Source organism: Sebastes fasciatus, chromosome 18 (assembly GCF_043250625.1).
Source record: "Sebastes fasciatus isolate fSebFas1 chromosome 18, fSebFas1.pri, whole genome shotgun sequence".
NCBI lineage: Eukaryota > Metazoa > Chordata > Actinopteri > Perciformes > Sebastidae > Sebastes > Sebastes fasciatus.
Window position 1 is genome coordinate 12,934,246 of NC_133812.1, and position 24,564 is coordinate 12,958,809.

Below are 24,564 nucleotides of genomic sequence, written 5' to 3' on the forward strand. Positions count from 1 at the left end.
TGAGAGGACTACTCTATATTTTTGAAAGGTCTTTCATGCTTTTAGGTTGTAGAATGTCGTCTTTATAAATAGATGTTATTTTGTATGAAGGGTTCGTTTTGTGCATGGAGGACAAAACACTACAATAGTTGGTTAAGAAACTGGAAGCTTAGCATCAAGTGTGTGCAGATTCAAAAATAAACTGTTACTGTTTCAGTGTCAAGTGCACAATAATGCCATAACCTGGAATTAACAGGCAACATGTTGCTTTATCAAAGCTCTTCTTAAAACTTCACAATAGAAATAGAAGGTTAGACTAGGGTTAGTACTGTTGGAATATCAGCTGAACATACTATGGACTGACAAATCACAGTTTAAACCTCTTCAATCTAACCACCAGCCTACAGAGGGCCCAAAGAAAAGCGGGTTCCCAGAATATTTGGAGCCCAGTTGCACCGTTGTGGTTCAATAATGATCAAAGCTCACTTGCGCTTTTCTGGCCTGGAGAACAAATTCAAAACTAAAGGGTATTTGGGGGGGGAAATGGTCATGCAACACCGTGGGGACATTGACTAAATGGAAGTTTGAATCATTTAATTCTTCTTCTTTTGGGCCAAAACTACATTAATTGTTGGTGTCTGAATTATACAGTTTTTATCTTTGTTAAACTGTTAACGGAAAGAAGAAAAGCAATCAATATAAGAGGTGAATCCCCAACTTTTGAACGATAGTGTATATTTATCAAATTTAATTTTTTAAGCAGCTGTTGTATAAAAGGTCTAAAGTCAGATATGACTCCCCAACACACAATTTAACTCCACTGTGGGCTTTGTGCATGATTCACTTTAATGGATTAAAGTTATTTCAGTATCAAAAAGTTAAAGTATTTTAAAATGGGTTGATAGAAGGACTGGCAGAAATGGAAACTAAACATTTGAAGTAAGGACAATATGGAGCGTTATTTGACCACTGGCGCCTGAAGTACCTGCACCAGGTAATGAGTCTGTAACATTAAATGGCATAAATGTACTTACTGACTCCAAATCTGATAATACATAATTAACTCTAAAAAGAGACCTTCTGACCTTTTCCTAATAGAATCTTAAATACTACTCATTAAACATGTAATGAGAGTGTGAAGTTGAAGAGAGTGAGACTCACCTTGTGCGCCTTGTGGACCGGCCTCAGGTTTGTCATTGAGGGACTCTGTCAGACCACCAGTGGCTGAGGTAATAAATGGCATAATGCAATTACTGACTCCAAAAATAAAAATAAACTAAACCATACAGCTAGATAGATATTTTACTGTGTCCATCAACAGCACGAGTGTCCAGATAAAAATATGTCAAGGCTTTGAATCTGCTTTGATTTATTGGATTAAAGGTCTAGTGTGTAGCATTTTGGGAACTAATAGAAATGGAATACAATTACAATATTATATACAAATATGAATACTATGTTTTCATTAGTGTATAATCACCTGAAAATAAGAATCATTGTGTTTTCGTTAGCTTAGAATGAGCCCTTCATGTCTACATAGGGAGTGGGTCCTCTTCAGAGTATGCCATGTTGCTCCGCCATGTTTCTACAGTAGCCCAGAACGAACAAACCAAACACTGGCTCTAGAGAGAGCCTTTCATGTTTTCACGTTACCTGAAGACCACTGTTGTTTTCCGTATCTTTGCAACCGACTCCATAATCCTGTAGGGCCACCAGTTTGGCCAGTATGGGGCTTAATTTCACCACTGGCATCCGAGGTACCTCTACCTGGCAAAGAGTCTACAATATAAAATGGCGTAAATGCACTTAGTGACTCCAAATCTTACAGTATATAATTTAAAAATCAACTCCATTTTGAGTTATGATGGAACCTCAAACTGAATACTACTGATTACCTCCGCCAAGGCCGAAGGCCTAGGAAGGAGGTTATGTTTTCACTGGCGTTGGTTTGTTTGTTGGTTTGTTTGTTTGTTTGTCCGTTAGCAGGATTACTCCAAAAGTCTGCAATGGATTTGAATGAAATGTTTTGGAGGGGTCGGGTGTGGCACAAGGAACAATCCAATAGATTTTGGTGGCGATCCAGATCATGATCCAGATTCAGGAATTTTTTTAAGAATTCCGATCAGCCTGTGCATTAAGACCACAGGGTATGACACATGCGCAGTGTAACTGATGACGCGTTGATGTCGCATGGCCCCGACTTCTTCCTCCTTCTTCGAGCAGAGAGATATGTGTGTGGATCTTAATACATCCATGGTGTGGAGGTGTGTGCGGAAGCTGCTGTCCGTCCGCGGTGAGAAAGAACAAAGCTGTAGCTGACGGGATGACAGACAACGTAGTGTAGCGTTATACAGACATAACAAGGCTGCTGAATGAGAGAGGCATCCGCCGATACGTTACACTGAAACACACCGTGTTAATAATAAGCCGACCACCTCACGTAACCGCCAGCTGTGAGCTGTGATCTGTTTTTAAAGTCACGCGCAGGCGGAGGTCTGCGCTCTCCGAGTCCAATTCTAGTTAAACATGGAATGAGAGTGTGAAGTGGGAGAGAGTGAGATTCACCTGGTGCTCCTTGTGGACCGCCATCAGTTTGGCAATTATGGGACTCCTCTGGACCATCGGTGGCTGAGGTGCTTGTACCTGACAAATGACATAATGCAACTATAATGGCACTCGGAGAGCGCAGACCTCCGCCAAGGTGCATGACTTAAAAAACAGATCACAGCTTACCCTGAGGTGGTCGGCTTATTATTAACACGGTGTGTTTCCGTGTAACGTATCGGCAGATGCCTCTCTCATTCAGCAGCCTTGTTATGTCTGTATAACGTTACACTACGTTGTCTCTCATCCCGTCATCTACCGCTTTTTTCTTTCTAAACGCGGACGGCCAGCAGCTCCCGCACCTCGGAGTCTCGCCACACATCCACACACGTATTTCTCTGCTCTCAGAAGGGGGCTGGGTCACGCATCATCAACGCGTCATCAGTTACACTGCGCATGTGTTATACCCTGTGGTCTGAATGCTCAGGCTAATCGGAATCCTTAAAATAAGTCCTGTCTTCGGACCATGATCCAGATCGCCACCAAAATCGAATGGATTGTTCATTGTGCCACACCCCACCCCTCCTTTCATTCAAATTCATCGCAAACTTTTCGAGTAATCCTGCTAACACACAGACAGACAGACAAACCAACGCCGGTGAAAATATAACCTCCTTGGCCCAAGGCTTTTGGCCTTGGTGGAGGTAATTACTGACTCCAAAAATAAAATAAACAAAACCATATCAAATAAATTAACTTAATACCTATATGTAGCAGAGTGACGTTATAACTGAGCAAGTTACATAGTGTTCACTGAATAAGGCAGTGGGATAGGGTTGAAAGCTGCGGAACAAAAGCTAATAAATGAATATGGAATATAGTGGATGCCCACCAGTTTGGCCAGTAAGGAACACCGTTTGACCACCAGCGCCTGAGGTACCTGTACCAGAGTAAGAGTCTGCCACATAAAATGGTGTATATGTTCTTACTGACTCCAAATCTAATAGGACATAATTTATAAATCAACTCTAAAAAGATACGTTCATTTTGAGTCATAATGGAATCTCAAATAGTCATTGAACATGTAATGAGAATGTGAAGTGGAAGAGAGTGAGATTCACCTCGTGTCCTTTTTGGACCGCCATCAGTTTGGTCATTGTGGGACTGCACTTGACCATCGGTGGCTGAGGTACTTGGACCTGACCAATGACATAATAGAATTACTGACTCCAAAAATAAAAATAAACTAAACCATACAGATAGATAGATATTTTACTATGTGTCCATCAACAGCACGAGTGTCCAGATAATAATATGTCAAGGCTTTGAATCTGCTTTGATTTATCAGATTAAAGGTCCAGTGTGTTGCATTTTGGGGAACTAATAGAAATGAAATATAATATTCATAACTATTTTTTGTTAATGTTTAATCACCTGAAACTAAGGATCATTGTGTTTCCGTTAGCTTAGAATGAGCCCTTCATATCTACAAAGGGAGCAGGTCCTCTTCACGGAGTCCACCATGTTTCTACAGTAGCCCAGAACGGACAAACCAAACACTGGCTCCTGAGAGAGCCTTTCACATTTTTGTGTGACTTCAAATCTTATAGTATATCATTTAAAAATCAACTCCATTTTGAGTTATGATGGAACCTCAAACTGAATACTACTGATTAAACATGCAATGAGAGTGTGAAGTTGAAGAGAGTGAGATTCACCTCGTGCTCCTTGTGAACCGCCATCAGTTGGGCCATTGAGGGACTCTATCGGATCATCGGTGGCTGAGGTATTAGTACCTGACAAATGACATAATGTAATTACTGACTCCAAAAATAAAAATAATCTAAACCAAATAGACCAACTTAACACCTATATGTAGCAGAGTGACATTATAACTGAGCAAGTTACATACTGTTCACTGAATAAGGCAGTGGGATAGGGTCAAAAGCTGCGGAAAAAAAGCTAATAAATGAATATGGAATATAGTGGATGCTCATCAGTTTGGCCAGTAAAGAACAACGTTTGACCACCAGCGCCTGAGGTACCTGTACCAGAGTAAGAGTCTGCAACATAAAATGGTGTATATGTTCTTACTGACTCCAAATCTAATAGGACATAATTTATAAATCAACTCTAAAAAGATACGTTCATTTTGAGTCATAATGGAATCTCAAATAGTCATTGAACATGTAATGAGAGTGTGAAGTGGAAGAGAGTGAGATTCACCTTGTGCCCTTTGTGTACTGCCATCAGTTTGGACAATGACGAACTCCTCTGGATCATCAGTGGCTGAGGTACTTGTACCTGACCAATGGCATAATAGAATTACTGACTCCAAAAATAAAAATAAACTAAACCCTACAGATAGATAGATATTTTACTATGTGTCCATCAACAGCACGAGTGTCCAGATCAAAATATGTCAAGGCTTTGAATCTGCTTTGATTTATCAGATTAAAAGGTCCAGTGTGTACATTTTGGGGAACTAATAGAAATGAAATATAATATTCATAACTATTTTTTGTTCATGTTTTATCACCTGAAACTAAGGATCATTGTGTTTCCGTTAGCTTAGAATGAGCCCTTCATATCTACAAAGGGAGCAGGTCTTCTTCACGTAGTCCGCCATGTTTCTACAGTAGCCCAGAACGGACAAACCAAACACTGGCTCCTGAGAGAGCCTTTCACATTTTTGTGTGACTTCAAATCTTATAGTATATCATTTAAAAATCAACTCCATTTTAAGTTATGATGGAACCTCAAACTGAATACTACTGATTAAACATGCAATGAGAGTGTGAAGTTGAAGAGAGTGAGATTACTACTGTTCGCTGAATAAGGCAGTGGGAAACGGTCAAAAGCTGTAGAAAAAAAGCTAATAAATTAATTTGGAATATTTTTTTACAGATATGTGTTTCTACGGTCAAGAGTAAACCTCCGCGCTCTGCATTTCACTATGTGTCAATCATCAGCATGAGTGTCCAGATAAAAACTACTAATTTAACTAAACATGTATGAATTTTAAAAACGGGCGTAGTTCCCCTTTAAGATACAATGATATTAAAATGAATCAAAACAGTACTATAACATTTGTCATGTCATTTCGCCGCGTTATTATCGTGTTAACTTTGACAGCTCTAACATAAACGGCTCATTCTAAGGTAAGGAAAATACAACGATTCTTATTTTCAGGTGATTATACACTAAAGAAAAACATACTTATTAATATTATCTTCCATTTCTACCAATAGATCCCTCTAAATGTTACACACTGGTCCTTTAAAAATCAACTCCATTTTCAGTCACAATGGAAGCTCAGCTCAGCTAAATGTGTGTGAAGTTGAAGAGAGCGAGATTCACCTGATGCTCCTTGTTGAAGCCCATCAGGTTGGCCATAGGGGGACTCTGGATGCTGACCACATGTGGCAGATTGCTGGTCTGGTTGATTTGTGCTGAATCCTTCCAGAAGACTGTCGTGAGCATCAAGGAAACTCTGGACATGATTCATTTGGGTCTTCATGTCCTTCAGGATGGGCCGGTAATCAACCAGGACACCGTCCTTAGTCAGAGCATCTGGACCGAGAGAATCAGGTTGTTAGAATCTGGATGACAACAGAAACATTTACATACAGTAATATTATTGCCCTGCTATCATGGTGCAAAAAAACTAAATAGCTGACGAATGTGAAAGTGAAAGTAACTGCTAGCAAGTCAAGAAGAAGATTTTATATTTCTATCTCTCTTTTCTATCTCTATTCTTTTTATATATTGTCTTTGTGTACATTGTTTGTTTATCCTGTTATTTCCTGTAACCCTGTACAGTATATAATCCTGGCCAGAAACTCACTCTGGTCAGAGAGAAATCTACAGCTTTGTTGTGAACTTCTGTCTCCACTGTGCAGTGAATTAAACTCATCTGAACCAGCCACAGAATCGGATAAGAACGATTTTTTTCTTCATCACAATGATGTACATACATACCCCTCAAAGATTCACTTGGGATGAACTCTTTCAGTTCTTTCAGGACCTGATCAACTGGCTTCTGAAACAATAAATATTATATTACAGAATTATTTTGATGCAGCATTCGACTTGTACAATTGTCATTTATCTCTATTTAAATCTCTCTCTAATCACATTTCAACTTTTTAGCTCACCTGTTTGTGTATTATTTTAAAGATGGTCTTTCCCAGTTTTATGTTCTCAGGTCCAGGAAACAGCTCACACAGATCTTCTATAGTCAGCATCTGGATGTCCGAGTCAGTGCGTAACTCTGCCCCTGCAACAACAGGTGTTGGGGCTCAGTTTTAAAGCTTGAAGCTGAAGGTACTGGTATCGTATGAAACTAGAAAAACCTGAGAAATCCATTGGTACCAACCACACCATACTAGCTTGTTGATAAAGAGGTTTAAATAACACTCCAAACTTACGCTAAATATTGTGAGGAAAAACTGGCATGGCCATTTTCAAAGGGGTCCCTTGTCCTCTGACCTCAATATATGTGAACGTAAATGGGTTCTATGGATACCCACGAGTCTCCCCTTTACAGACATGCCCACTTTATGATAATCACATGCAGTTTGGGCCAAGTCATAGTCAAGTCAGCACACTGACACAGCTGTTGGGCTTGAGTATGCCTTGATATGATTTGAGCATATTATTTATGCTAAATGCAGTACCTGTGAGGGTTTCTGGACAATATTTGTCATTGTTTTGTGTTGTCAATTGATTTCCAATAATAAATACATAAAACAGCATAAAGCAGCATATTTTCCCACTGCCACAAGAGTATTAAATACTTGACAAATCTCCCTTTAAAGTGCATTTTGAACAGATAAAAAATGTGTGATTAATTTGTGAATAATGACGATTAACTATGAACAATCATGCGATTAATCGCGATTAAATATTTTAATCGATTGACAGCCCTAATTTAAATACAGTTCAGCATCAATGTGACAGTTTCACAGTCGTCTGTGTTTATAAAACTGAGGCTACTATGTTTGTGGTTTATTTGCACTAAACTCTCTAAAAACAGTCACTTACTTTCCAACACAGCAGCTGCTGCTTCGTCCTGTTGTTTTATTTGACTCAGTAAACGTGACATGACTTCACCTGCAGAAAAACAAGACACAAAACAGACAGATTTATCACATGGATTTTTTTCTCCTCTGTTGTTGTATTGAAATGCCTTGTGAGAGATCAGGATAAAAACCTTTTTTTGTGTAGACAAGCTAAACTCGAAAGTACTAGGGAGAAGATGTTGACAGGAAACTGAGAAAGAGACCTTCAAACTGATCCAATCACACGATAGATGATTTACTTCAATAACCTGGATCCATCAACGTTACTATCAGCCGTTTGCTGAAGGTAGCTGTCAATTATTTAACCAAAATATAAAATAAAAAATAGTCTAGATCGTATTTCCGTTCTACGTGCGCACATACAAGAACCCCCGTTTACAGTCAACAGAAAGTGAAACTAATAGAAACCTATTCCGTCTTCTTTGGTTTTTAAAGGCGACTCACATCCAAAATGTTGCATTACCGCCAACTACTGGATTTAAACTAAAGTATCCATTTACTAACAAAAAAAAAAAACTCCTTCCTCTGCTGTAGATTCTCTATTTTCTAGGTGTTTGATAACCTAAAAGCTTTTTTTAACTGCTGCTGCTGCTGCTGCTGCTGCTGCTGGTGCACACCTTAATAATCCATAAACTCCTTTCTACTCCAGCAGTACCATTGCCAAAAAGGCCAACAACGTCACCAAATCTAAAAGTGGCATCCTATTCTGGACATTTACTCAGCTACATTCACATCATGGTTTTACTGTATAGGCAGGGGGAACTATTTCTTTTACCTGCCAGAAGTGACCAAGATGTTGGTTCAGTTCAGCCCCTTTGTCCTCCGTTCTGCTGCTAATTAGAGCAGTGCTTTTTAATTTTTAAAGCAGTGGTTTGTCTCTATAGATCCTTCCAGCTGTGTGTCACAGCCTAAAAGTATGGTGGCAACATGTTTTTCAGTAACACAGCATGTTCATGTATATAGTAAAGCCAGCAGGGTGCAGCACTGTACAGCTTTTATTAACAAACTGCAACATCTTAACCTCCTCATATGATTCAATGTCACATGTAGCTGCGCTTCAGTTACATTAACACATTTGTTGACATTTTGGATTTTGGATTTTGGATCTTGGATTTTGCATCGGACACTTGATCTAGTACACATTTTGCACAGAAGTAAATATGAACTTGAAGAATTAAATTGAGTTTCGGTAAATGTTTCTAAAAAATGCAGGTTAGACTTGTTGTCTAGGTCAGACTTTGTAATCAGCTGTGATCACTACTAAATATGAAATATTGTCTGTCGTGTCAAAATATTACAGCTGTATTTTAGACACCTTGGAGCCAAGTTGAGAAACAGATATTGTATCTTAATAGTAAGCCATACAGAAAAACAGTGTCATTTTGATATCATTTTGTCATAATTTGATAATGCATGGCTCTTGAATTGAACAGTGTTTTGTGTTTCGTGTGGTGAGGTGAAATGTGCAAAGTTGACTTGATTGCACTATTTATTATTATTATCATTAGGGCTGTCAATCCATTAAATGTCATGTTATTTCGCCGCGTTATTATCGTGTTAACTTTGACAGCTCTAACATAAACGGCTCATTCTAAGGTAAGGAAAACACAACGATTCTTATTTTCAGGTGATTATACACTAAAGAAAAACATACTTATTAATATTATCTTCCATTTCTACCAATAGATCCCTCTAAATGTTACACACTGGTCCTTTAAAAATCAACTCCATTTTCAGTCACAATGGAAGCTCAGCTCAGCTCAGCTAAATGTGTGTGTGAAGTTGAAGAGAGCAAGATTCACCTGGTGCTCCTTGTTGACGCCCATCAGGTTGGCCATTGTGGGACTCTGGATCTGGACCACAGGTGACAGATTGCTGGTTTGGCTGATTTGTGCTGAATCCTTCCAGAAGACTGATGTGAGCATCAAGGAAACTCTGGACATGATTCATTTGGGTCTTCATGTCCTTGAGGATGTGCAGGTAATCAACCAGGACACCGTCCTTAGTCAGAGCAACTGGACAGAGAGAATAAGATTGTTAGAATCTGGATGACAACAGAAACATTTACATACAGTAATATTATTGCCCTGCTATCATGGTGCAAAAAACTAAATAGCTGACGTATGTGAAAGTGAAAGTAACTGCTAGCAAGTCAAGAAGAAGATTTTATATTTCTATTTCTCTTTTATATCTCTATTCTTTTTATATATTGTCTTTGTGTACATTGTTTGTTTATCTTGTTATTTCCTGTAACCCTGTACAGTATATAATCCTGGCCAGAAACTCACTCTGGTCAGAGAGAAATCTACAGCTTTGTTGTGAACTTCTGTCTCCACTGTGCCGTGAATTAAACTCATCTGAACCAGCCACAGAATCGGATGAGAACAATTTGTTTTCTTCATCACAATGCTGTACATACATACCCCTGAAAGATTCATGTGGGATGAACCCTTTCAGTTCTTTCAGGACCTGATCAACTGGCTTCTGAAACAATAAATATTATATTACAGAATTATTTTGATGCAGCATTCGACTTGTACAATTGTCATTTATCTCTATTTAAATCTCTCTCTAATCACATTTCAACTTGTCAACTCACCTTTTTGTGTATTATTTCAAAGATGGTCCTTCTCGGTTTTATGTTCTCATGTCCAGGAAACAGCTTACGCAGATCTTCTATAGTTAGCATCTGGATGTCCGAGTCAGTGCGTAACTCTGCGCCTGCAACAACAGGTGTTGGGGCTCAGTTTTAAAGCTCGAAGCTGAAGGTACTGGTATCGTATGAAACTAGAAAAACCTGAGGAATCCATTGGTACCAACCACATCATACTAGCTTGTTGATAAAGAGGTTTAAATAACGCTCCAAACTTACGCTAAATATTGTGAGGAAAAACTGGCATGGCCATTTTCAAAGGGGTCCTTGACCTCTGACCTCAAGATATGTGATTTCAAATGGGTTCTATGGGTACCCACGGAGTCTCCCCTTTACAGACATGCCCACTTTATGATAATCACATGCAGTTTGGGCCAAGTCATAGTCAAGTCAGCACACTGACACACTGACAGCTCTTGGGCTTGAGTTTGCCATGTTATCATTTGAGCATATTTTTTATGCTAAATGCAGTACCTGTGAGGGTTTCTGGACAATATTTGTCATTGTTTTGTGTTGTTAATTGATTTCCAATAATAAATACATACATTTGCATAAAGCAAGCATATTTGCCCACTGCCATAAGAGTATGAAATACTTGACAAATCTCCCTTTAAAATGCATTTTGAACAGATCAAAAAAATGTGTGATTAATTTGTGAATAATCACAATTAACTATGAACAATCATGCGATTAATCGCGATTAAATATTTTAATCGATTGACAGCCCTAATCTAAATACAGTTCAGCATCAATGTGACAGTTTATAAAACTGAGGCTACTATGTTTGTGGTTTATTTGCACTAAACTCTCTAAAATCAGTCACTTACCTTCCAACACAGCAGCTGCTGCTTCGTCCTGTTGTTTTATTTCACTCAGTAAACGTGACATGACTTCACCTGCAGAAAGACAAGACAGGCGGATCAAGACAGATTTATCACATGGATTTGTAGATCTATTTTTTTCTCCTCTGTTGTTGTATTGAAATGCCTTGTGAGAGATCAGGATACAAACCTTTAGTTGTGTAGACGAGCTAAACTCTTCAGTACTGGAGAGAAGATGTTGACAGGAAACTGAGAAAGAGACCTTTAAACTGATCCAATCACACGATAGATGATTTACTTCAATAACCTGGATCCATCAACGTTACTATCAGCCGTTTGCTGAAGGTAGCTGTCAATTATTTAACCAAAATATAAAATAAAAAACAGTCTAGATCGTATTTCTGCTCTAAGTGCGCACATCCAATAATAACCACATTTACAGTCAACAGAAAGTGAAACTAAGAAACTTACTCTTCTTTGGTTTTTAAAGGCGACTCACATCAAAATGTTGCATTACCGCCATCTACTGGATTTAAACTAAAGTATCCATTTACTAACTAAAAAGAATAACTCCTTCCTCTGCTGTAGATTCTCTATTTTCTAGGTGTTTGAGAACCTAAAAGCTTTTTTTAACTGCTGCTGCTGCTGCACACCTTAATAATCCATAAACCCCTTCTACTCCAGCAGTACCATTGCCAAAAAGGCCAACAACATAAACCAACTTAAAAGTTGCATCCTATTCTGTACATTTACTCAGCTACATTCACATCATGGTTTTATAGGCAGAGGGAACTATTTCTTTTCAATTCAATTCAATTCAAATCACTTTATTTGTCCCAGAGGGGCAATTGTAGAAGCTCGTAGAGTAGCACAATTAACAACACAATACAGGAAATTTTGAAACATCTTGAAAGTTAAAATAATGATACTAATATAGTACTAAAACTAGTAAAATACTTAAAATAGTGCAAAATAGTCCAGTATACACAGTATACGGTACATATGGATATAAAAAAACAGATGAATGAAAAAGCAGTCCAGGTCCGAAGCCATGTGCAAGTCTGTGTGTTTACAGACCTTTTTACCTGCCAGATGTGACCAAGATGTTGGTTCAGTTCAGCCCCTTTGACCTCCATTCTGCTGCTAATTAGAGCAGTGCTTTTTAATTTTTAAAGCAGTGGTTTGTCTCTATAGATCCTTCCAGCTGTGCATCACAGCCTAAAAGTATGGTGGCAACATGTTTTTCAGCAACACAGCATGTTCATGTATATAGTAAAGCCAGCAGGGTGCAGCACTGTACAGCTTTTTATTAACAAACTGCAACATCTTAACCTGCTCATCTGATTCAATGTCACATGTAGCTGCGCTTCAGTTACATTAACACATTTGTTGACATTTTGGATCTTGGATTTTGCATCGGACACTTGACCTAGTACACATTTTGCACAGAAGTAAATATTAACTTGAAGAATTCAATTGAGTTTCAGTAAATGTTTCTAAAAAATGTAGGTTAGACTTGTTGTCTAGGTCAGACTTCAATTTTATTTTAAAAAATTTCAGCTGTAATCACTACTAAATATGAATTATTGTCTATAGTGTCAAAACATTACATCTGTATTTTACACACCTTGGAGCCAAGTTGAGAAAGAGATATTGTATCTTAGTAGTAAGCCATACAGACAAACAGTGTCATTTTGATATAATTTTGTCATAATTTGATAATGCATGGCTCGAAAATGAATCGCACATTTTTTATCTGTTCAAAATGTACCTTAAAGGGAGATTTGTCCTGTATTTAATACACTTGTAAATATGGGAGTGGACAAATATGCTTTCTTTATGCAAATGTATGTATAAAACAATGACAGATATTGTCCAGAAACCCTCACAGGTACTGCATTTAGCATAAAAACTATGCTCAAATCATAACATGGCAAACTGCAGCCCAACAGGCAACAACAGCTGTCAGTGTGTCAGTGTGCTGACTTGACTATGACTTGCCCCAAAACTGCATGTGATTATCATAAAGTGGGCATGTCTGTAAAGGGGAGACTCGTGGGTACCTATAGAAACAATTTTCATTCACATATCTGGAGGTCAGAGGTCAAGGGGCCCCTTTGAAAATGGCCATGCCAGTTTGTGCCACATGTATGACATATGGCTCCTTATGTTTTGTAGTTTCATACGAAACCAGTATCTTCCCTCTTGCTTTAAAACTGAGGCCGCTACAACCTCCGAAAGATCGATTGTGTTAATGCGTTAAAGAAATTAGTGGTGTTAAAACGAATGTGTTAACGCCTTACCGCATTAACTTTGACATCCCTAATTATTATTATTATTATTATTATTGAGTAATTCATGATAGAATCAGTGATTTTGGATCCACACACTATTCTTACACTGTGTACGTGGAAAAGATACATGATAGGTTCATGGTATTTAGTCATTCATATGAGGCTGATGCAGACACTTTTTACACCAATGATTGCAGTTTATTTAAAGTATTAGGTATATTAATCATCACACCTTACATACACTTTCTGCAACATGACTTTACAATAAGGGACAGCAAAAATGCACATTCACACTTTAAAGCAAACATCTTTATTTTGAATCTATATTTTTGCATTCATTATTTAGCATGTGTCCTGATAAATACACAAAGGTCATCCTTTGGCCGGTTACTGAGCTGTGCGACACTCTTTAATCACTTATTGTACATTCATCTTAACATATATACAGAAACAACAATAGCAACTGGAGAGCTGAATATTGGACATGTGATTATAGGAAATGCATTTTATTACAAGACTATAGTGCACTCAGAGAGTGCAGACCTCCACCAAAGCAGGTTTCATGTACGTCGTTGCATGAATACTAACATCATCAGACCACAATCAGTAGCTGTTCTTTTTTTACCAACGAGGATAAAATAATGCTTTTTTGCAATCGGTAAATGGTCTAAATCAATCAATTGCCTGTTTTATTTTTTGCTGCTGATGTAATCATAAAAACCAAGAAACCTACTGCTAAGACCACTGCTCCTACTGTCAACATCAGAGCCCCTGTAGTTACCACCACCTCCAGAAGTATTACCAGTCAAACTACCAGCAACCACACCCTGGGGATTTCCACCGCTATCTTTACTTCTTGGAATGAAGTGCTTCAGTAATTCGTTTTGTATCTTAGCGACAACAGCATTATTTTCTTCACACTTCAGTAATCCTTTTATTGTGTCATGGAAGAAAACATGAACGTACAACACAACTTTATTGTAGTCACGCCATGTTTGCAGAGGTGATGTGTACTTGAACTCACGTGTGTGGTGCATTAACACCAGAATGACAGGTTTATCGTCTGAAGACACTAAAAAAGAGGAGGGAGAATGAGATAGTTAGGATGGAAAAAATAAATTGTAAGGTTAAGTGTGGAAGGCAATTCTCAGAGACTTCATTACTTAACTTTTATTATATAAGTCAGAAAGAAACTTGTAATTCAAAATTCATTAAAAGATAAAAAACCAAATCACAAATAAATTAGATGCAATTTCTATTTCAATATGAACGGAGTGACAAATCTTTCCCTTACCTTTAACATCAGTCATTGCTGCCTTAACATCTGATTCAATGCGTGAACAGATCGGGCGGAAGAGAAAAGTGATCTCGTGATCCTGACTGCTTTCATCAAGCTGAAGCTGATTCTGAACTTGATCCTTCACTCTCTGCATCAGGTTGAGATGGGCACCGAAGGTGTTACCGCTGACAACCATCCTGTACTTCAATTTGGCTAGAGAGAGAAAGATGAACGTGTATAAGACACACATATATATATACTGGAAAAACAAAGTTTGGAAACTTGTGTTTGGTGGATTATTTCTCTGTTGTATCAATGCTAATGGTCATTATATTTTACATCGTTGGAAAGCCTGTTTATTTACCTTCACAATGATGTCCAACTTGTAAGGATTATGCATTTGTGGGATGAGCAGCACAGCTGATTATGTGGGTAGCGCCCAAGAAAAATTTGCCAAAATGCTCTGCCAATGTTAAACAGTGTATTCTCATAAGGCTACCAGGAAGCCTGCAATGACTGCCCATCACCGTCAGGCCCGTTTGCGCTGGTGTCGACAACACAGACAATGGAACCTGAACATGTGGGGGAATGTCATGTTCAGTGATGAGTCCAGGTTCTGTCTGTTAAAGTTGGATGGCAGGGTCAAAGTATGGAGACGACGTGGAGAACGCTATGCTGATTGTTGCCCCGATGGAGTAACAGCTTTTGGTGGGGGCGGTGTCATGGTGTGGGGCGGCATCTCCCTCACTGGCAAAACAAGGCTTGTCATCATTGAAGGCCATCTCAATGCAGGGAGATATCGGGATGAGATTCTGCAGCCAGTGGCGATCCCATATCTCCACAATCTGGGACCTAACTTCATCCTCCAAGATGACAACGCTCACCCCCACAGAGCCAGGGTTATCACAGACTACCTCCACAATGTGGGAGGAGAGAGAATGGAACGGCCTGCCAAGAGTCCAGACCTCAACCCAATTCAACACTTGTAGGATCAGCGTGGGCGTGCTGTACGTGTTAGAGTGACCAACACAACCACGCTGGCTGACCTGCAACGAATCCTGGTTGAGGAATAGAACGCCATCCCACAGCAACGTGTGACCAGGTTGGTGACCAGCATGAGGAGGAGGTGCCAGGCTGTTTGTGGCTGCGTATGGATCTTCCACCGCTACTGAGGCTCCCGACGGTGTATTAAATGAATAAAGTGTAAAATTGCCAATATGTCTTGTTTGTTCCTTGTTACTGATAGAGAGTTCAATCATCCAATCCACCAAACAACTCAAAACAAGAGTCAATACTAACAGGAGAATACACTGTTTACCATTGACGGAGCATTTTAGCAAATTTTTCTTGGGCGCTACCCACATAATCAGCTGTGCTGCTCATCCCACAAATTCATAATCCTTACAAGTTGGACATCATTGCGAAGGTAAATAAACAGGCTTTCCAACGATGTAAAATACCATTAGCATTGGAACAACAGAGAAAAAATCCACCAAACACAAGTTTCCAAACTTTGTTTTTCCAGTTTATATATATATATATATATATATATAAAGTTTGGAATCTCCTGCCACAAAAGCGCACATGTGAGAGGTTTGCCTTCAGGTGACTCTAGAAATCTCCTTAGGTTTAGGGCAACAAACCTACTTGATTAGGTTTAGGAAAATATCATGTTTTGGGTTAAAATAAACCCTTTCTGGCAGAAATCTCTGAAGACAAACTTCTCCGTCAGATGGCTGAGAGGACTACTCTATATTTTTGAAAGGTCTTTCATGCTTTTAGGTTGTAGAATGTCCTCTTTATAAATAGATGTCATTTTGTATGAAGGGTTTGTTTAGCACATGGAGAACAAAACACTACAATGGTTCAACCAGACTGACAATTGAAAGGACAGAAAGGGAAAAAGATCCCTCTGAGCAACAGCTCAATAGGAATAGAAGAAATCATCAGTCATTGGTAAAGAAACTGGAAGCTTAGCATCAAAATGTTTGCAGATAGAAATATAGAAACCGGTTCCTGTTTCAGTGTCAAGTGCACAATAATGCCATAACAAGCTGGAATTAACAGGCAACATGTTGCTTTAGCAAAACTCTTCCTCAAACTTCACAATAGAAATAGAAGGTTAGACTAGGGTTAGTACTGTTGGAATATCAGCTGAACATACTATGGACTGACAAATCACAGTTTAAACCTCTTCAATCTAACCACCAGACTACAGAGGGCCCAAAGAAAAACGGGTTCCCAGAATATTTAGAGCCCAGTTGCAACGTTGTGGTTCAATAATGATCGAAGCTCACTTGTGCTTTTCTGGTCTGGAGAACAAATTCAAAACTAAAGGGTATTTGGGGGGAAATATAGTCATGCAACACCGTGGGGACATCAACTAAATGGAAGTTTGAATCATTTAATTCTTCTTTTTGGGCCAAAACTACATTTGATTGTTGGTGTCTGAATTATACAGTTTTTATCTTTGTTAAAATAGCCATTATTGAAGGAAAGAAGAAAAGCTCTCATTCCTAGGCCTTCGGCCTTGGCGGAGGTAACAATCAATATAAGAGGTGAATACCCAACATTTGAATGTTAGTGTATATTTAGCAAAAGAAAAAAAAATAGAATTAAATTTTTTAAGCAGCTGTTGTATAAAAGGTCCAAAGTCAGATATGACTCCCCAACACACAATTTAACTCCACTGTGGGCTTTGTGCATGATTCACTTTACTGGATTAAAGTTATTTCAGTATCAAAAAGTTAAAGTATTTTAAAATGGGTTGATAGAAGGCCTGGCAGAAATGGAAACTAAACATTTGAACGTAAGGACAATATGGAGCGTTATTTGACCACTGGCGCCTGAAGTACCCGCACCACGTAATGAGTCTGTAACATTAAATGGCATAAATGTACTTACTGACTCCAAATCTGATAGTACATAATTAACTCTAAAAAGAGACCTTCTGACCTTTTCATAATGGAATCTTAAATACTACTGATAAAACATGTAATGAGAGTGTGAAGTTGAAGAGAGTGAGATTCACCTGGTGCTCTTTGTGAACCGACATCAGTTTGGCCATTGAGGGACTCCATCGGACCACCAGTGGCTGAGGTACTTGGACCTGACCAATGGCATAATAGAATTACTGACTCCAAAAATGAAAATAAACTAAACCATACAGATAGATAGATATTTTACTGTGTCCATCAACAGCACGAGTGTCCAGATAAAATTATGTCAAGGCTTTGAATCTGCTTTGGTTTATCAGATTAAAGGTCCAGTGTGTTGCATTTTGGGGAACTAATAGAAATGGAATATAATATTCATAGCTATTTTTTGTTAAAGGGACTATTTGTAACTTTCAGAAATGCTTGTTAACAGCGACACCTGTGGCCGTGAAATCAACGAAAGTCAGCGTCGGGCTGGCGCTTGCTCGCTCTAAATATACCTGAACGAGCATCACTCAAAACAGTGAGTCGACACACGTCAGATAAAACCACAATATCACTCTATATTTCAGCTGCTTGGCATTAATGTTAGCTGACCAGACGAAGATCTCTCCATGAACATGATTTAGATCTGATCCTGGTGTTGACTTTTCCTGCCTAAGTGCAGGCTGAAGCAGCGGGGCTCTGCAGCGTGTCTCCCTGCTCTCTCCGCCCGCAGCCGGAGAGAGCAGAGTAGACGCCGGCACCCGGTCAGTAACGAGAAGACAACGTAACTCTCTGAAGAGCTCCGTCACTTCACAAGACACGGGAAGGCTCTGTTGGTCTGGAGGAGCTGCAGCAGTTATTTCTGCACAAACGTCCCCTGTGCATTCACTAGATATTCTCAGAGCTAAACTAACTCTTCTGCAGTGTGGAGTGAGCACGTGTTCACGTCTAGAGGTGGAGGACACGCGCGCTGTCTGAGTGAAGGAGAGCAGGCAGCGGAGACGAGGCTCCGGCCACACGCAAGCATGCATATGCGAACGCGCATGTGTGCCGACCCGCTACATTTATATGCTTAAAAAGTTACAAACAGTCCCTTTAACGTATAATCACCTGAAACTAAGGATCATTGTGTTTCCGCTAGCTTAGAATGAGCCCTTCCTATCTACAAAGGGAGCAGGTCCTCTTCACAGAGTCCGCCATGTTGCTCCGCCATGTTTCTACAGTAGCCCAGAACGGACAAACCAAACACTGGCTCCTGAGAGAGCCTTTCACATTTTTGTGTGACTTCAAATCTTATAGTATATAATTTAAAAATCAACTCCATTTTGAGTTATGATGGAACCTCAAACTGAATACTACTGATTAAACATGTAATGAGAGTGTGAAGTTGAAGAGAGTGAGATTCACCTCGTGCTCCTTGTGGACCGCAGTCAGTTTGGCCATTATCGGAGTCCATCAGATCATTGGTGGCTGAGGTACTTGTACCTGACAAATGACAATGCAATTACTAACTCCAAAAATAAAAATAATCTAAACCAAATAGATTAACTTAACACCTATATGTAGCAGAGTGACGTTATAACTGAGCAAGTGACATACTGTTCACTGAATAAGGCAGTGGGATAGGGTCAAAAGCTGCGGAAAAAAGCTAATAAATGAATATGGAATATAGTGGATGCCTACCAGTTTGGCCAGTAAGGAACACCGTTTGACCACCAGCGCCCGAGGTACCTGTACCAGAGTTAGAGTCTGCAACATAAAATGGTGTATATGATCTTACTGACTCCAAATCTAATAGGACCTCATTTATAAATCAACTCTAAAAAGATACGTTCATTTTGAGTCATAATGGAATCTCAAATAATCATTGAACATGTAATGAGAGTGTGAAGTGGAAGAGAGTGAGATTCACCTCGTGCTCCTTGTGGACCGCTATCAGTTTGGACATTGAGGGACTGCACTGGACCATCAGTGGCTGAGGTACTTGTACCTGACAAATGGCATAATAGAATTACTGACTCCAAAAATAAAAATAAACTAAACCATACAGATAGATATTTTACTATGTGTCCATCAACAGCACGAGTGTCCAGATACAAATATGTCAAGTCTTTGAATCTACTTTGATTTATTAGATTAAAGGTCCAGTGTGTACATTTTGGTGAACTAATAGAAATGAAATATAATATTCATAACTATTTTTTGTTAATGTATAATCACCTGAAACTAAGGATCATTGTGTTTCCCTTAGCTTAGAATGAGCCCTTCATATCTACAAAGGGAGCAGGTCCTCTTCAAGGAGTCCGCCATGTTGCTCCGCCATGTTTCTACAGTAGCCCAGAACGGACAAACCAAACACTGGCTCCTGAGAGAGCCTTTCACATTTTTGTGTGACTTTAAATCTTATAGTATATAATTTAAAAAATCAACTCCATTTTGAGTTATGATGGAACCTCAAACTGAATACTACTGATTAAACATGTAATGAGAGTGTGAAGTTGAAGAGAGTGAGATTCACCTCGTGCTCCTTGTGGACCGCAGTCAGTTGGGCCATTATGGGACTCCTTTGGACCAACAGTGGCTGAGGTACTTGTACCTGACAAATGACATAATGCAATTACTGACTCCAAAAATAAACTAAACCATATCAAATAGATCAACTTAACACTTATATGTAGCAGAGTGACATTATTAATGAGCAAGTTACATAGCGTTCGCTGAATAAGGCAGTGGGAAACGGTCGAAAGCTGTAGAAAAAAAGCTAATAAATGAATATGGAATATCTATTTACAGATATGTGTTTCTACGGTCAAGAGTAAACCTCCGCGCTCTGCATTTTACTATGTGTCAATCATCAGCATGAGTGTCTAAATAAAAACTACTAATTCAACTAAACATGTATGAATTTTAAAAACGGGCGTAGTTCCCCTTTAAGATACAATGATATTAAAATGAATCAAAACAGTATTATAACGTTTGTCATGTTATTATCGCATTAACTTTGACAATCCTAATATAAACGGCTCATTCTAAGGTAAGGAAAACACAACGACTCTTATTTTCAGGTGATTATACACTAAAGAAAAACATACTTATTAATAGTATCTTCCATTTCTACCAATAGATCCCTCTAAATGTTACACACTGGTCCTTTAAATATCAACTCCATTTTCAGTCACAATGGAAGCTCAACTCAGCTAGTAAATGTGTGTGTGAAGTTGAAGAGAGCGAGATTCACCTGGTGCTCCTTGTTGACGCCCATCAGGTTGGCCATTGTGGGACACTGGATCTGGACCACAGGTGGCAGATTGCTGGTTTGGCTGATTTGTGTTGAATTCTTCCAGAAGACAGATGTGAGCATCAAGGAAACTCTGGACATGATTCATTTGGGTCTTCATGTCCTTGAGGATGTGCAGGTAATCAACCAGGACACCGTTGTTAGTCAGAGCATCTGGACAGAGAGAATCAGGTTGTTAGAATCTGGATGACAACAGAAACACACTTAGATACAGTAATATTATTGCCCTGCTATCATGGTGCAAAAAAACTAAATAGCTGACGAATGTGAAAGTGAAAGTAACTGCTAGCAAGTCAAGAAGAAGATTTTATATTTCTATTTCTCTTTTATATCTCTATTCTTTTTATATATTGTCTTTGTGTACATTGTTTGTTTATCCTGTTATTTCCTGTAACCCTGTACAGTATATAATCCTGGCCAGAAACTCACTCTGGTCCGAGAGAAATCTACAGCTTTGTTGTGAACTTCTGTCTCCACTGTGCAGTGAATTAAACTCATCTGAACCAGCCACAGAATTGGATAAGAACTATTTATTTTCTTCATCACAATGATGTACATACATACCCCTCAAAAATTCATGTGGGATGAACCCTTTCAGTTCTTTCAGGACCTGATCAACTGGCTTCTGAAACAATAAATATTATATTACAGAATTATTTCAATGCAGCATTCGACTTGTACAATTGTCATTTATCTCTATTTAAAGCTCTCTCTAATCACACTTCAACTTGTCAACTCACCTTTTTGTGTATTATTTCAAAGATGGTCCTTCTCAGTTTTAAATACCCACGTCCAGCAAACAGCTCATTTAGTTCTTCTCTAGTCAGCGTCTGGATGTCCAAGTCAGTGAGTAGCCCTTCCTCTGCAACAACAGGTGTTGTGTTGGGTAAGCACTCTTCGATTTACGCAACATTTTTTGAGCAAAAACTGGCATGGCCATTTTCAAAGGGGTCCTTGACCTCTGACCTCAAGATATGTGATTTCAAATGGGTTCTATGGGTACCCACGAGTCTCCCCTTTACAGACATGCCCACTTTAACGATAATCACATGCAGTTTAGGGCAAGTCATAGTCAAGTCAGCACACTGACACACTGACAGCTGTTGTTGCCTGTTGGGCTGCAGTTTGCCATGTTATGATTTGAGCATATTTGTTTATGCTAAATGCAGCACCTGTGAGGGTTTCTGGACAATATCTGTCATTGTTTTGTGTTGTTAATTGATTTCCAATAATAGATATATACATACATTTGCATAAAGCAAGCATATTTTCCCACTGCCATCTTATTAAATACCTGACAAATCTTCCTTTAAGGAACATTTTGAGCAGATACAAAAATGTGTGATTAATTTGTGAATAATCACGATTAACTATGAACAATCATGCGATTAATCACGATTAAATATTTTAATCGATTGTCACATTGATGCTGAACCTTAGTTCAGCATCAATGTGACAGTTTAACAGTCGTCTGTGTTTATAAAACTGAGGCTACTATGTTTGTGGTTTATTTGCACTAAACTCTCTAAAAACAGTCACTTACGTTCCAACGCAGCAGCTGCATATTTGTCCTGTTGTTTTATTTCACTCAGTAAACGTGACATGACTTCACCTGCACAAAAACAAGACAGACGGATCAAGACAGATTTATCACATGGATTTGTAGATCTATTTTTTTCTCCTCTGTTGTTGTATTGAAATGCCTTGTGAGAGATCAGGATACAAACCTTTAGTTGTGTAGACGAGCTAAACTCTTCAGTACTGGAGAGAAGATGTTGAAACTGAGAACGAAACCTTCAAACTGACCCAATCACACGACAGATGATTTACTTCAATAACCTGGATCCATCAACGTTACTATCAGCCGTTTGCTGAAGGTAGCTGTCAATTATTTAACCAAAATATAAAATAAAAAACAGTCTAGATCGTATTTCTGCTCTAAGTGCGCACATCCAATAATAACCACGTTTACAGTAAACAGAAAGCGAAACTAAGGTTCTTTCCCATTTGTTCTTTTATACGGCTTGACTCCTCTCCTCGACTCCTCTCCTCGCGTCTTAGTCCCGCCCACGGGAGATGCGAGCGGAAACGAGGAAAAGACTCGAGGAGAGAGGAAACGAGGAAATATGTTTTTAGAGACATGAGAAGTCCTTTCCTCAGAAGCTTCACGTGAAGCAACGTCTGTTTCTGATGACAGCAGCAGCTGATCACAGCTGGATCAGCTGTCAGTCGGCTTTAACAGCTGTTTATGTCTGAACTGATCTAATATTAATAAAGAAACAGAGTTATCAGAGCAGCAGTGTTTTCTCTCTGTTTAACACCTGCACATGAATAACAGCTGCAGTCTGTATTTCTACTGTGGACTGTGTCCTGTTTAGAGGACCAGGAACCATCTCTACTGGAACAATATCTTTATATTATTTATTCATTATTAGCGTCTGTAGTTATTGATATTCTGATAGTAGAAGTTATGTACTGGCTGAATGTTTGAGGGAAAAGTGAAATGATGTAACGCATATCAAACCCGACACTCAGGAATTATCAGCCTCACGTGACTGAATGGAAATGAGGATAAATGATGTAAAAGGTATAAAAGACAGACTCTCCTTCTCTCTCTGACTTTAACTGTATCCTTAATAAAAGTTAATGAGTGAAATAACAGATCATCAAAAGGAAACTCTTTCTAATGATTGAAGAAAGTTGATTGAGGTCCGTTCCTTGTCAGGTTTTATAAACCCCAGTGACGGTGTGGGAAGCAGAGATGCTGCAGGTCCTTCTGCTGCTGGAACACTTTACCATCAACATGGTCCGTCTGTTGTTCACACCTACAGTTAACACAGATTATAACTAGATGGTGAATCAGAAGACAACTAAACTATAAATCTTTTAATCTGTGATCTGTGATCTGTCTTCCCTCCGGTATAAAACTGCAGTGATGTTGATGTATCCTCGCTCCTCGATGCGCATTTTATGAATTGGGACGTCCTTCAAGATGGAGGACTGAGATCGATTTCCGGGTCACAGCCGGAGGAGCGAGGAGCGAGGAGCGAGGAGCGAGGAGCGAGGAGCGAGGAGCGAGGAGACGAAGAGGCGAAAAATGATGAAATGAGAAGCACCTTATGAGAAACTTACTCTTCTTCTTCTTTGGTTTTTAAAGGCGACTCACATCCAACATGTTGCATTACCGCCAACTACTGGATTTAAACTAAAATATCCATTTACTAACTAAAAAAAATAACTCCTTCCTCTGCTGTAGATTCTCTATTTTCTAGGTGTTTGATAACCTAAAAGCTTTTTTTAACTGCTGCTGCTGCTGCCGCACACCTTAATACTCCATAAACTCCTTTCTACTCCAGCAGTACCATTGCCAAAAAGGCCAACAACATCACCAAACCTAAAAGTGGCATCCTATTCTGTGCATCTACTCAGCTACATTCACATCATGGTTTTATGGGCAGGGGGAACTAAACGCAGAAAAAAAAGTTTGGAAATTAGTGTTTGGTGGATTATTTCTCTGTTGTTACAATGCTAACTGGCATTGTATTTTACAATGTTGGAAAGCCTGTTTATTTACCTTCACAATGATGTCCAACTTGTGAGGATCATGCATTTGTGGGATGAGCAGCACAGCTGATTATGTGGGTAGCGCCCAAGAAAGATTTGCCAAAATTCTCTGCCAATGCTAAACAGT

At 39.0% G+C, this 24,564-nt stretch overlaps 1 protein-coding gene across 1 annotated transcript in view; it reads right to left on the minus strand.

Annotated features, from left to right (window-relative positions):
* LOC141755710 (uncharacterized) overlaps positions 1-22,944 on the minus strand; it is a 50,517-nt gene extending 27,573 nt beyond the window's left edge. The window contains exons 1-18 of the mRNA XM_074614821.1: positions 22,601-22,944; positions 22,417-22,485; positions 21,614-21,735; positions 21,438-21,498; positions 20,814-21,026; positions 11,088-11,156; positions 10,207-10,328; positions 10,031-10,091; positions 9,410-9,622; positions 7,570-7,638; positions 6,681-6,802; positions 6,505-6,565; positions 5,884-6,096; positions 4,750-4,827; positions 4,242-4,319; positions 3,645-3,722; positions 2,545-2,622; positions 1,688-1,758 (exon numbers count right to left, since the gene is read on the minus strand). Coding sequence (XP_074470922.1) covers positions 1,688-1,758; positions 2,545-2,622; positions 3,645-3,722; positions 4,242-4,319; positions 4,750-4,827; positions 5,884-6,096; positions 6,505-6,565; positions 6,681-6,802; positions 7,570-7,638; positions 9,410-9,622; positions 10,031-10,091; positions 10,207-10,328; positions 11,088-11,156; positions 20,814-21,026; positions 21,438-21,498; positions 21,614-21,735; positions 22,417-22,477 — 1,770 coding nt within the window. The 5' untranslated portion in view covers positions 22,478-22,485; positions 22,601-22,944. The remainder of the gene's footprint in view (positions 1-1,687; positions 1,759-2,544; positions 2,623-3,644; positions 3,723-4,241; positions 4,320-4,749; positions 4,828-5,883; positions 6,097-6,504; positions 6,566-6,680; positions 6,803-7,569; positions 7,639-9,409; positions 9,623-10,030; positions 10,092-10,206; positions 10,329-11,087; positions 11,157-20,813; positions 21,027-21,437; positions 21,499-21,613; positions 21,736-22,416; positions 22,486-22,600) is intronic.
* Positions 22,945-24,564: the final 1,620 nt, after the last annotated feature.